Raw genomic sequence first — 10721 nt, 5'->3', positions numbered from 1 at the left:
CTTCCTCTCAGCATTTTAAAGAATCTCATTGCACTGTAACTTCTGTAAATCCTATTAAAAGAGCACTGTAATTTGGTAAGGCCTAAGTTAACTTAATGTACAGGTAATACAGGTTGAAAGAATTGACACTAAAGATGCCTAATATTTATAATAGCCTATCTTCATTTGCTTATAATATTGCAAGCTTTTTGTATTTGCATTTAATATTTTCTATGTGGGATATCTGTCTCAGCCTAAATTGTTCCAGGAAATGTTCAGCAAGAGTAATGCAGCCATTTCCAAGAAAGCATCAGGTGTTAGTTTACTTAGATTTAAAGATATGTAGCTAATGTATTGAAAAATCCTAGTAAATTCATGCATTAGCAGGTGAAGGGCGGTCAGAATTTGGTAGTTGTTAATAACTTTTCTCATTCTGGAGGAAAGCTTTGTTCAAATCATAAGCCTCTAAAAATCTCATGTATGTACCTTTCCTATTGACATTTGATAGAATCTGGCAGCTGCATCATCTGAAGGATCCATTCACATTAAGCATATTCTGGCCACATAATTTTCCCGTCCGCTAACCGGACTGTGAATCTGCCTTGTGGCCACAATTCATATTCTCATCCAAGGCTGTAAGAAACAATCAGGATTTTCTACTCATTTTACTACTTCTTTAGTTGCCCAGATTCACGGCAATTCAGGTCACAAAAGATAAAGCAGAGATTTTGCTCTGAATGGAAAACAGTATTATGCCCTAGTTAAAGTCTCATATCATACTGACAATTGTATACCACTTGTTTTACGTTGTTGTGTCCTAACTTGATTGGGCATATTTATTAATCCAGTTGCTGTGTATGAAGCTGAATTCTAGCCTGAATTATACTTGTATATTCCTGAAATTTACATATAAACCCCTTCTGTACATATACATTTTCCACACAGTTATTTGCACACAAAAATATGTTGCTTAATGATATTTTGACTCACTGCAGCCCTTGAGCAGCCATGTTAAAGGTGTATGGCTGAAGTTTGTGGTAACTGTACCATCTGGAACTCTGAACTCATAGGTAAGAGCATAGGTAAGAGTGTTTAAGGATAAAGTGTCTCTCTGAGGTTTAAATAGTTAATATACAGCAGTCTGACAGTGTTACATACTTTTCACTGCAAGTCTTCTCCAAGTTCCATCTGAGCCTGGGTATTTGGAACATGCTTTACTAGTTAGCCTTTATTGATTTCTTTGTGTTTTCCAAACCACAATGAAGTATTCATTTTAATTGAAAAAGAAATAGTGAAGCGTTTCACAGCAAGATAACTTTTTCCTGACATGCACATGAAGATAAGGGACAAATAGAAAGATGCAGATATTCTAAAGACACAGATTAATTATCTTACTTTCTATAACTACTTACTATAACTGCAGAATGCTGTTCTTTTTTAATGACCAGCCATTATTGATTCGGAAATAGAATCCATTTTGAAAGTATTTTAAGAGCTGCTTTTATCAGTCTTTATTATTTATTGGTTGACTCAGATGACAGATCTGAGCAAATTTATAGTTGGAGATGTGGCTGATGGTTTGTATGCCCTTCTTGACCTTGTCAAGGGTCAACGTTTTTTAGAAAATATAGATTTCATTGTAAAGAATGATGTGAAAATAAATCCAATATTGCAGATCTAAGAAAAACAAGCTGTACACAATACTAAATGGACTTGCCATGGCATGTGGATGAATCTGTTGATTTATTCATGGTTCACAAAATTATCCAAATTACTGTGAAGATACTAGAAAATTTTGATCCTAGAGAGCTTAAACTCATTGCAAGATGATACAAAACTGCACATTTTTTGGCACTTTAAAATACTATAATGAAATGGTGACAAAATTCATGCATTTGATATTGTAATAAAACAGAAACAAAACCAATTGCTTGCTGACATTGGTTTCGTAAGCTCACCTTTCATCTGAACATAATAGGGAATTTGCTTCTCTACTTCCTTCGTGAGTTTTTAAGTCCTTGTCGTGGATATGATTGAACACACTCCGGTCAGATCTGTCATTATCTTGAACCCTCGTGCCCCACATTGGGTGCCAAAAAGAACTGTAGTGGTTTAAACCCAACCACGCAGCTTGTTCACTCATTCCCCCCACCTTTTTCTCCCTCTTTCTTTCCTACCATCCACCCCCCCACCCCCCACCCCCCCAGTCCTGGAGGGATGGGGAGGAGAATAGAGAGAATGTAACTACCACAGGTTGAGATAAGAACAGACCAATAACTAAGGTATAACACAAATCACTACTGCTACCACCAGTGATAATAATGATGAGAGAAAATAACAAGGGAAGAGAACACAATACCACCTGCCGAACGAGTTCGACTCCCCCCCCCAAAGAGAGCCCGTGCCCTTCCGGGTAACTTCCAGTTACCTCCCTGGGCATGACATGCTGTGGTATGGAATACCTCTTTGGCTAGCTTGGGTCAGGTGTCCTGTCTCTGCTTCCTCCCAGTCTCCCCTCATCCCCGGCAGAGCATGAGACCCACAAAGTCCTTAGTCAGGGTAAACATTACTTAGCAACAACTAAAAACATCGGTGTTACCAGCTCTGTTCCCAGGCTGAGTCAAAACACAGAGCTTGCACCAGCTGTTAAGAAGGAGAAAAAAGACTGCTACTGCTAAACCCAGGAGAGTCCTCCTCTTGTCCATGACATTCAAGGATTGTATTTGAATGGGATATTGCAATCCTGTGTTGTTCCTTCCCTCTCCACCCCACTGCCAGTTCAGCCAATGGATTTTACTAAATGTAGAGAAAAACCTCCAAAAATTCTGGCACCAAATGGAAAAAACCTGTACCCATTTTCTAGTTCACAGCTGAAATTCCTTTGCATAGTTAGATTGCTGCTCTGATACACAGATCTTTAATTGCAATACTAGGATGTGAGCCTGTATTTCCTCAGAGGTGTAAAGAGCTGGATCTGGACTTACAACTGCATCCTACCCCTATTAGCATTTTGCACTTCCCATTATGCCTTTTACTAATTTCTGGAATGCTTAGATAGTAATAACTGAATTTCATGACTCCCCCTGAATACCATTCATATTCTTCTGAATGAATTTACAAAGGATATCTCAAAGAGAAAATGTTACCAATTTCAGAGATTATTAGAAAAACTGTATCAGACATCTCACTGTGATGCGATTCTAGGCATGCGTCCATCTAGCAGGTCGGGGTAAAAGCCCTAATCAAGGTTTCTTCTGCTCTATAAAAGGATCCTGTGAGAGATGATCTGACCCTGCAAAAAAGTTGGGTGTTGGGGTGAACCAAAATAGATAACTAACAGATCTGTGGCACATTGTACTTGTTACCTGAGTAAGAGATTCTGATTACACACCTAAGATTTTATTTTTTGTTGTAATGGGTTTGACAGTAGCCATGAGTAAACATGACTGGAAATAGAAATATATTCATATCACAGAAGTAGTGCAGGTAATTTCTTTGTAAAAGAAAATGTCCATCCTCAGGATAGATACTCAAATGACATGACTCAGATAGGATATACTTCCTCAGAAATTTTTCATCTATCAAAATACTAAATCTAGCATAATCAGATGGGGTGGGGATTGGTTTGGTTTGCATCTTTAGCCTGTAAGGAAAGCATCTATCAAAGTTTCCTTCTAATTTTGTAGACAGCTGAAAGCTTTTTTCCTTTGTGGATAGTGAAGTAGCTACTGTTGCGATTTTTCTCATGAAAACTAGTTTCTACAGAAAAGGGACATCCATTTTGCTAAGGAGCTTCCTTTATAAGCACAGTTTTTTATCATGATTAACTTTATGTACAAAATTGGAAGCCAATATACAATAAACAAAAGATGAGGTAAAGCACGGTGACAGTCTCACAGGTTAAATTGGTAGCACAAAAGACATCAAGAAACAGGAAGAAAATCTCCCTGTTGTGCAGAGTAGCATTATTTAGGTCTTACCAGCTTTGCTTATGAGCACATCAAAATCCAAATTGCCTTCAGTAGGGCAGTAATAACATTTAGAAAGACAAACGGAGAGTGGTATGTGGATTCAGACTGGTTGGAATTCAGTGCAATTCCACACAAGGGGGGTGGGAAGGAATGACAAAGGATGAAGTAAATATATTGAAAGTTGTAAAGTAGAGGATCCCACAGTTCTAATTTCTTTGTAAGTAGATTGGAAAAAAAATCTGGCTCCCTGTGCTTCATTTGAAAAATAACGTTTTAGTATAAAACTGTTTGTGCTCCAGCTTTTAGCTGGCTGCTGTGGATAGTTTGAAATCAAGCTGCTTCTATAATTATTACATCCTTTACTTATGCAGCTAATGTGGCAGTTTAGTGTTTAGGTGTTTAGCTCAATCTATGAACTAAGAATCAGGGTAGTGAATCACAGAGAGGCACATGCTGAAAAACACATTTCAGATCAAATTTAAATCTACAGAAAAGTTTCCTGACTGTCTCAGATTAGCATTTTGAGCTACTTTCTGCCAAACCAGAGCTATATGATCAAGCAGTATGGCATTTTATAACATATGGTGGGCTTCATAGAACGCATCCACACTAGAATTATGCAGCTTGGTCATTTTCTGAAGCCAAGCTATGATTTTGCTTTCCAGTCCGAATACTGTCACAGTCCAAAAGCAGTCCATCAACTGCTGCAGATGCTACACCCCCTTCACTGTGAATGAGGACATTAGAATCTGTCCCTGACTGAGCAGCAACATCTTTGCAGGTATCTGACAGATACTACGTTAGCCAAGTAAACCTATTTCATCAAGCTGATGGGAAATGCACTTCTGAACTTGAAGGAGCAAGAGTGAATATTAAAGTAGAAAACCCACATAAGGATATAACTGATATACTTACAGATCAACTGATCCAAAACATATTTTTGCAAATACATATTCCAAGAACCACCCACACAGACACTGATCTGAGCAGACTGAGCAGCATTAAATGGTAATGCTTTTTCCTTTAGTAGCTTTTAGTGGTTAAGGAAGTTGCCAGTCTATTAAGGAGCAGCTGTTTTATATCTATTCTGGAATTGCCAAGTGTTGTTATAAATGGAGAAGTCAGTGATATTTTTTGCTGTGACAAAAAGTTGCAAATCTTCCTAGATAGCTCTTGGTGTGGTCTTCCCTTTTTCCAGTACTATTTAATAGCTGCTTGCTTAAATGTTTGTTGGTTTTGATCATGAAGGTAAAGTAATATATATTAGAAGTACTCACATTTGAAGTAATACATATTTAAGACATGGAGGATCTATTCTTCATTTGCATGTAACTGCAATAAAAAATGATGCTGTTATCAGGAAGGAAAGTAGCAAGACTGTAGCTTGACTGAAGTGAAACACAGACCTGCAGTTGAGTCGATATTATTCCAAATGATGACTGCTCTAACTATAATTAAGCTCAGTCTTTTCCAGCTAAGATGTGTTTAACATAGTCTAGAGTGGTCTATGTGATAGAGTTTCAGTTCCTGTAGAGCAATATATCTGGTGTAGAGTCCCATGAGGAATTCGAACAGCCTCTGGCACACTGATTTTTCAATCAGTTAAATGTTGGGTAGGTGGGCCACATCTTGGCAGATGTAGAGAAAGAGGTTAGACAAACTCCATCATGGGTTCTTTGTTTTGCTTCGTTGATTTTCAATTAAAAAACTCTTCAGACATGATGCACAGATGTTTTCCTGAAGATGAATAAATTGGATCATAATAGAACTGATCATGTAGTGCAGTGACACCGTATCCTCTAACAAAGAACTTCATTTTCCCAGTGAAGAAAAATATTTTTATTCTAATTATTATTAGAATAACTCTCACCATTCACAAGGGTCAACAAATAGAAAATTCATAGTATTTGAACAAGATGGTATTTTACTTGGGGGGCTTAGAAAACTGCAGTGACTGCGGTATATTAAGGTTAAATACTTCATTAAAGTCTGAGAGTACTTTGCTTGTTCGATGACTTGCTTCATGTGTATTCAGATCAACAGATCCATATCAAGTTCAGTGAGCTATAGCTGGAGCTACAAATTTCTTTCAAGCTACATTTCCAAATAGTGATTAATTCAAAGATAAGTATAAAATGTGCAATTGATTCTGTCCTGTTTTTTGTATTCTTTACCAATCATAAATGTAAATTGAGCTATTTATACTGGGCTACATAGTACTTAAAAGAAGAAAACTTCTGGAGCTAATATGACCTTAATCTTTACTCCATTAGCCTTACTCAGTGAATTCACTCATATATACTTGATTTATGTTGTTTTATAACAGCACCTGCTCTCCAGCAGTGTCTTTAGTCTCTTCTTACAGGGCAAATGCTCCAGCTTCATCCTTTGTGGTGGCCTCCAGTTTCTCAATAACTTTCCTGCACTGGAAGGCTGAAAACTGGGCACAATGATGTGATTTAATGTAATGAAATGACACTTGCCAGTTGCTCACTCCTCCCTTGGCTAGAGCCATTTCAACCATTGTCCCATCTGTCCCAGTTAGAGCTACCAAAGTGGCATTGCCAGATCCAGGATGTCACATGTACAAAGCCAGTGTTTAGGACAGGTCAAAACTTACGACTCCAATTTTCCACAAGAAGCCTTGCATTAGGAGTTGTACAGGGGTACAAATTCTAAGACTTTTTTGATCTCAGTGATGTCTATCCAAATATTCCAACAAAACCATTACTTTTTTTGGGAGGAATGGGGGAGTATGAAATCTTTAAAATAAAAAAAGCTGATTCTGCTTATTTTGCAGAAGAGAATTTTTTTCCCTGAACTTTCTCATAAAAATTGTTTTCCCTTCAAAATGAAGAGGTAGAAGAGGATTAAAATATTCGCTTCAAGCAGACCTCTGATACTTTTGGACCTCTATCTATAATGCACAAGAAAAAAGTTAGTTTTAATTAAAAATAATGAAAAATTACACTAAGTCTTTCAGTTATTTTCAAAAATATGGTAAAATAGCTGAGGTCATAATAAAAATTAGTTGTAACCATATGTGAAATAATTCTATAACAATTTTAATATGTGTGGCTGTGTATTACCATTGTTTCAGTTTCACTATATGGAAACATCTACTTCTGATTCTAATCACGGGTGTTTGCATGCTGGAACAGAATAAGCCTCCTTTGACTGCTGTGAGACAGTGTGTCTTGACAGCTTCAAAATTATCCCGGTGTGTGAGTAAAACTGCTGAGAATTCCTGTGGTGCATAAGCCATACAAGTAGCTGAGACTGGGATCACAGGGTAGGAAATTTTCAGTGAAGGTGAAATCTAAATGAAGTAGAGTTTTATCAGTAGAAAAAATAAAAGAACTGAAAGGGTGGAGGGATCTTGAAGAATGACTCATGAATGCTCTGGGTGTTGCATAATAAAGACTTAGTTTTACAACTAAACCAGAGCTGGTTGCTAAAGACAATATAGATTATACAAAGAAGGAAAGGTAATTATTCCTGGTAATAGTCAGTGGTACTGTTAATCCTGAGTAGTTAGTGAATGGGTTAATCTCTCAAAATCCTGAAACTGAATTCAGACCTATTGGGGGTTTCTAAAAACACCCAAACCAAGCCCCGCCCCCACTACAACGCCCTGAAACCACACGAAGTATTTTCTTTTCATTTCACTGCTTTTTGGGACCTTAGAAGACATTGTCACTCTGCTATCTGGGAGCAGAGGGCTTTCCTCCCTTGTGAAATTCCCATGTCTCCTAATTAAAACAAGAATTAACAGCAACAATAGAGCACCAGTGTTCTGTTAATTTTCATGCTACTCATGATTTAGGGTAAACATTCTGCAAAATGTTATGACCTAAGTCTTTGCAAAATACCAGTGTTGTTTCGGAGTCATACTGTACTAAGGCTTGGACACCCATAGAATTTTACATACTGCTGTCTTTTTGTGGTAGTGTCGTGGTTTAAACCCAACCACAAACCTCTTTTGCTCACTCCCCGCAGCCTCACAAAGACGGAGGCGAGGACAAGGGCCAGGGCGGTGAAGAGCAGCGGGACGGCCAGGTACAAGTCCACGGCCACGTCCATCTCTCCCTGCTGCCGGAGCCCACCCGTATTACAAGCCATTGCCATAAAGGACAGTGAAACAAGAACCTTAGCCCAAGCCCCACACTTGATAAACACTAACACAGGGAATACCAGCTCTAAATAATGTACTACATTCTGAAGCTCTGAGAGCAAGAGAAACAACTTTGAGAGCCAATAAATCAGCACTGTGATGACTATTAATCTGATCATCTCTGTCGTTATTTCAACCCTTCAAGCCCCATGTTGGGCGCCAAAAAGAACTGTCGTGGTTTAAACCCAACCACAAACCTCTTTTGCTCACTCTCCCCCTTCTTGCCCTCCCCCTGCTTCTGGAGGGACGGAGAGGAGAATCAAAAAGAATGCAACTCCCACAGGTTGAGATAAGAACAGCCCAGTAACTAAGGTACAACACAAATCACTACTGCTACCACCAATAATAATAATGCTAAAGGAAATAACAAGAGGAAAGAATACAACACCTTAACACCAGCCAACCAATAACTCGCCCCACTCCCCCCAGCCAAGCACCGACTGATACCTCATCCAACCCTGCAGTCCCAACCCTTCCGGGTCACTCCCCGTTACATCCTGGGCATGACGTGCTGTGGTATGGAATACCTCTTTGGCTAGCTTGGGTCAGGTGTCCTGTCTCTGCTTCCTCCCAGCTTCCCCTCCTCCCCAGCAGAGCATGAGGCTCAGAAAGTCCTTGGCCAGACCAAACATTCGAGCAGCAACTGAAAACATCGGCGTTGTCAGCACTGTTCCCAAGCCAAAAGATCAAAACACAGCACTGTACTAGCTCCTAAGAAGGAGAAAAATGACTGCTGCTGCTCAACCCAGGACATTATCCACCCCTTATTCCATACCATTCATGTCATGCTCAGATCCCACATCTTCAATATGCCATCACTCTTACATATATATATACATCTACATATACACAGAGAAAAACATCATTTCTTAGTGCATGGACCTATAAAGCTGCTGAGTCCATCTGGTCCATGATGTCAGGCTCCATCTCTTGTAACAGTCTCTCAGAGCAGGAGAGGCTGTGTGCAGTGTTCACACTCGTGAATAACCTGGGCAATAGTGTCCATTGCTAAGTCCACCCCTCGATCATGAGTCCATCTCTATGTTGCATCTCTGCCCTGATGGCCTGAAGTGCCATGGGCCCACCAGGCTCAAAATAATTCACTGTCCCCTTCAGCAGTTTCTGCAGCTTGTTGCTGGGGACTCCATAGAGCTGCCTTCCATCTCCGACGCTTCCAAAGCACTGGAGGGGCCCAGTGGACTAGGTACTCTCTCATACTGTCCCACACATCCTGCCACTCATGGCTGTCCAGCCTTGAGGAAGATCTCTTGGTCCTCCCATATTGTGGTCTAACCCCAGACAAGAAGCAAACCCGACTGCTTGACTTCTGAGATCAGACAAAATGGCCGTGGGTAGAACACCCTCTGTGTGTGTGCCAACATGCTGATCCCCATCACAATCAGCAGGCAGGTCCCAAGGGTACCCACAGGCCATTCAGACCCTTCAGAACCCTCAAACTATGCTGCTGTACTTGTCCCTGGGGCTGGTGTAGCCGCTGTGCTTGCCGGCTCTCCCACCACCGGCTTCGTTTTTCCCGAGTGCAGCTCTTCCTCCTCTGCCGTGCTGGGAAATGCTGCCTGGGCTCCGGCATCCTCCTGGGGCTCGGCGGGCGGCTGCCGGGGGACGCTCTCGGCCGCCGCGGGGCTGGGCTCGGCCGTGGGGCTCGGCTCCTCCGCCGCCTCCTCCCGCTGCTCAGCAGCCGCCTTCCTCCCAGCTTCCGGCCCCGCTCCCGCCGCCGCCTGGTCCCCGGGGCCGCTCTCCCGGGCCGCTTCGGCCGCCGCCGGCTCCCGGGGCCGCTCCCCCTCGGCTCCCCGCAGCCTCACGAAGATGGAGGCGAGGACAAGGGCCAGGGCGGTGAAGAGCAGCGGGACGGCCGGGTACAAGTCCACGGCCACGTCCATCTCTCCCTGCAGCCGGAGCCCACCCGTATTACAAGCCATTGCCATAAAGTACAGTGAAACAAGAACCTTAGCCCAAGCCCCACACTTGATAAACACTACCACAGGGAATACCAGCTCTAAATAATGTACTACATTCTGAAGCTCTGAGAGCAAGAGAAACAACTTTGAGAGCCAATAAATCAGCACTGTGATGACTATTAATCTGATCATCTCCGTCGTTATCTCAACCCTTCAAGCCCCACGTTGGGCGCCAAAAAGAACTGTCGTGGTTTAAACCCAACCACAAACCTCTTTTGCTCACTCCCCACCTTCTTGCCCTCCCCCTGCTTCTGGAGGGACGGAGAGGAGAATCAAAAAGAATGCAACTCCCACAGGTTGAGATAAGAACAGCCCAGTAACTAAGGTATAACACAAATCACTACTGCTACCACCAATAATAATAATGCTAAAGGAAATAACAAGAGGAAAGAATACAACACCTTAACACCAGCCAACCAATAACTCGCCCCACTCCCCCCAGCCAAGCACCGACTGATACCTCATCCTTAACACCAGCCAACCAATAACTCGCCCCACTCCCCCCAGCCAAGCACCGACTGATACCTCATCCAACCCTGCAGTCCCAACCCTTCCGGGTCACTCCCCGTTACATCCTGGGCATGACGTGCTGTGGTATGGAATACCTCTTTGGCTAGC

The 10721-nt window shown here is 41.6% G+C and overlaps 1 protein-coding gene across 1 annotated transcript; it reads right to left on the bottom strand.

The window, feature by feature from the left end:
• Positions 1-2417: 2417 nt before the first annotated feature.
• LOC136014834 (uncharacterized) lies at positions 2418-10352 on the bottom strand. The gene is made up of 2 exons (XM_065679898.1): positions 8322-10352; positions 2418-7927 (listed from the first exon to the last, which is right to left on the bottom strand). Exon 1 carries the CDS (start codon positions 10233-10235, stop codon positions 9582-9584), a length of 654 nt encoding a protein of 217 aa, XP_065535970.1. The 5' UTR covers positions 10236-10352; the 3' UTR covers positions 2418-7927; positions 8322-9581.
• Positions 10353-10721: the final 369 nt, after the last annotated feature.

This window comes from Lathamus discolor, chromosome 5 (genome assembly GCF_037157495.1).
Source record: "Lathamus discolor isolate bLatDis1 chromosome 5, bLatDis1.hap1, whole genome shotgun sequence".
Lineage (NCBI taxonomy): Eukaryota > Metazoa > Chordata > Aves > Psittaciformes > Psittacidae > Lathamus > Lathamus discolor.
Note: the sequence above shows the minus strand (reverse complement) of the source record. Positions and strands in the feature narration are given on the sequence as shown.

Excerpts from the sequence above, each read along its gene's own strand:
- LOC136014834 (XM_065679898.1), bottom strand. The coding sequence starts at position 10,235 with ATGATCAGATTAATAGTCATCACAGTGCTGATTTATTGGCTCTCAAAG.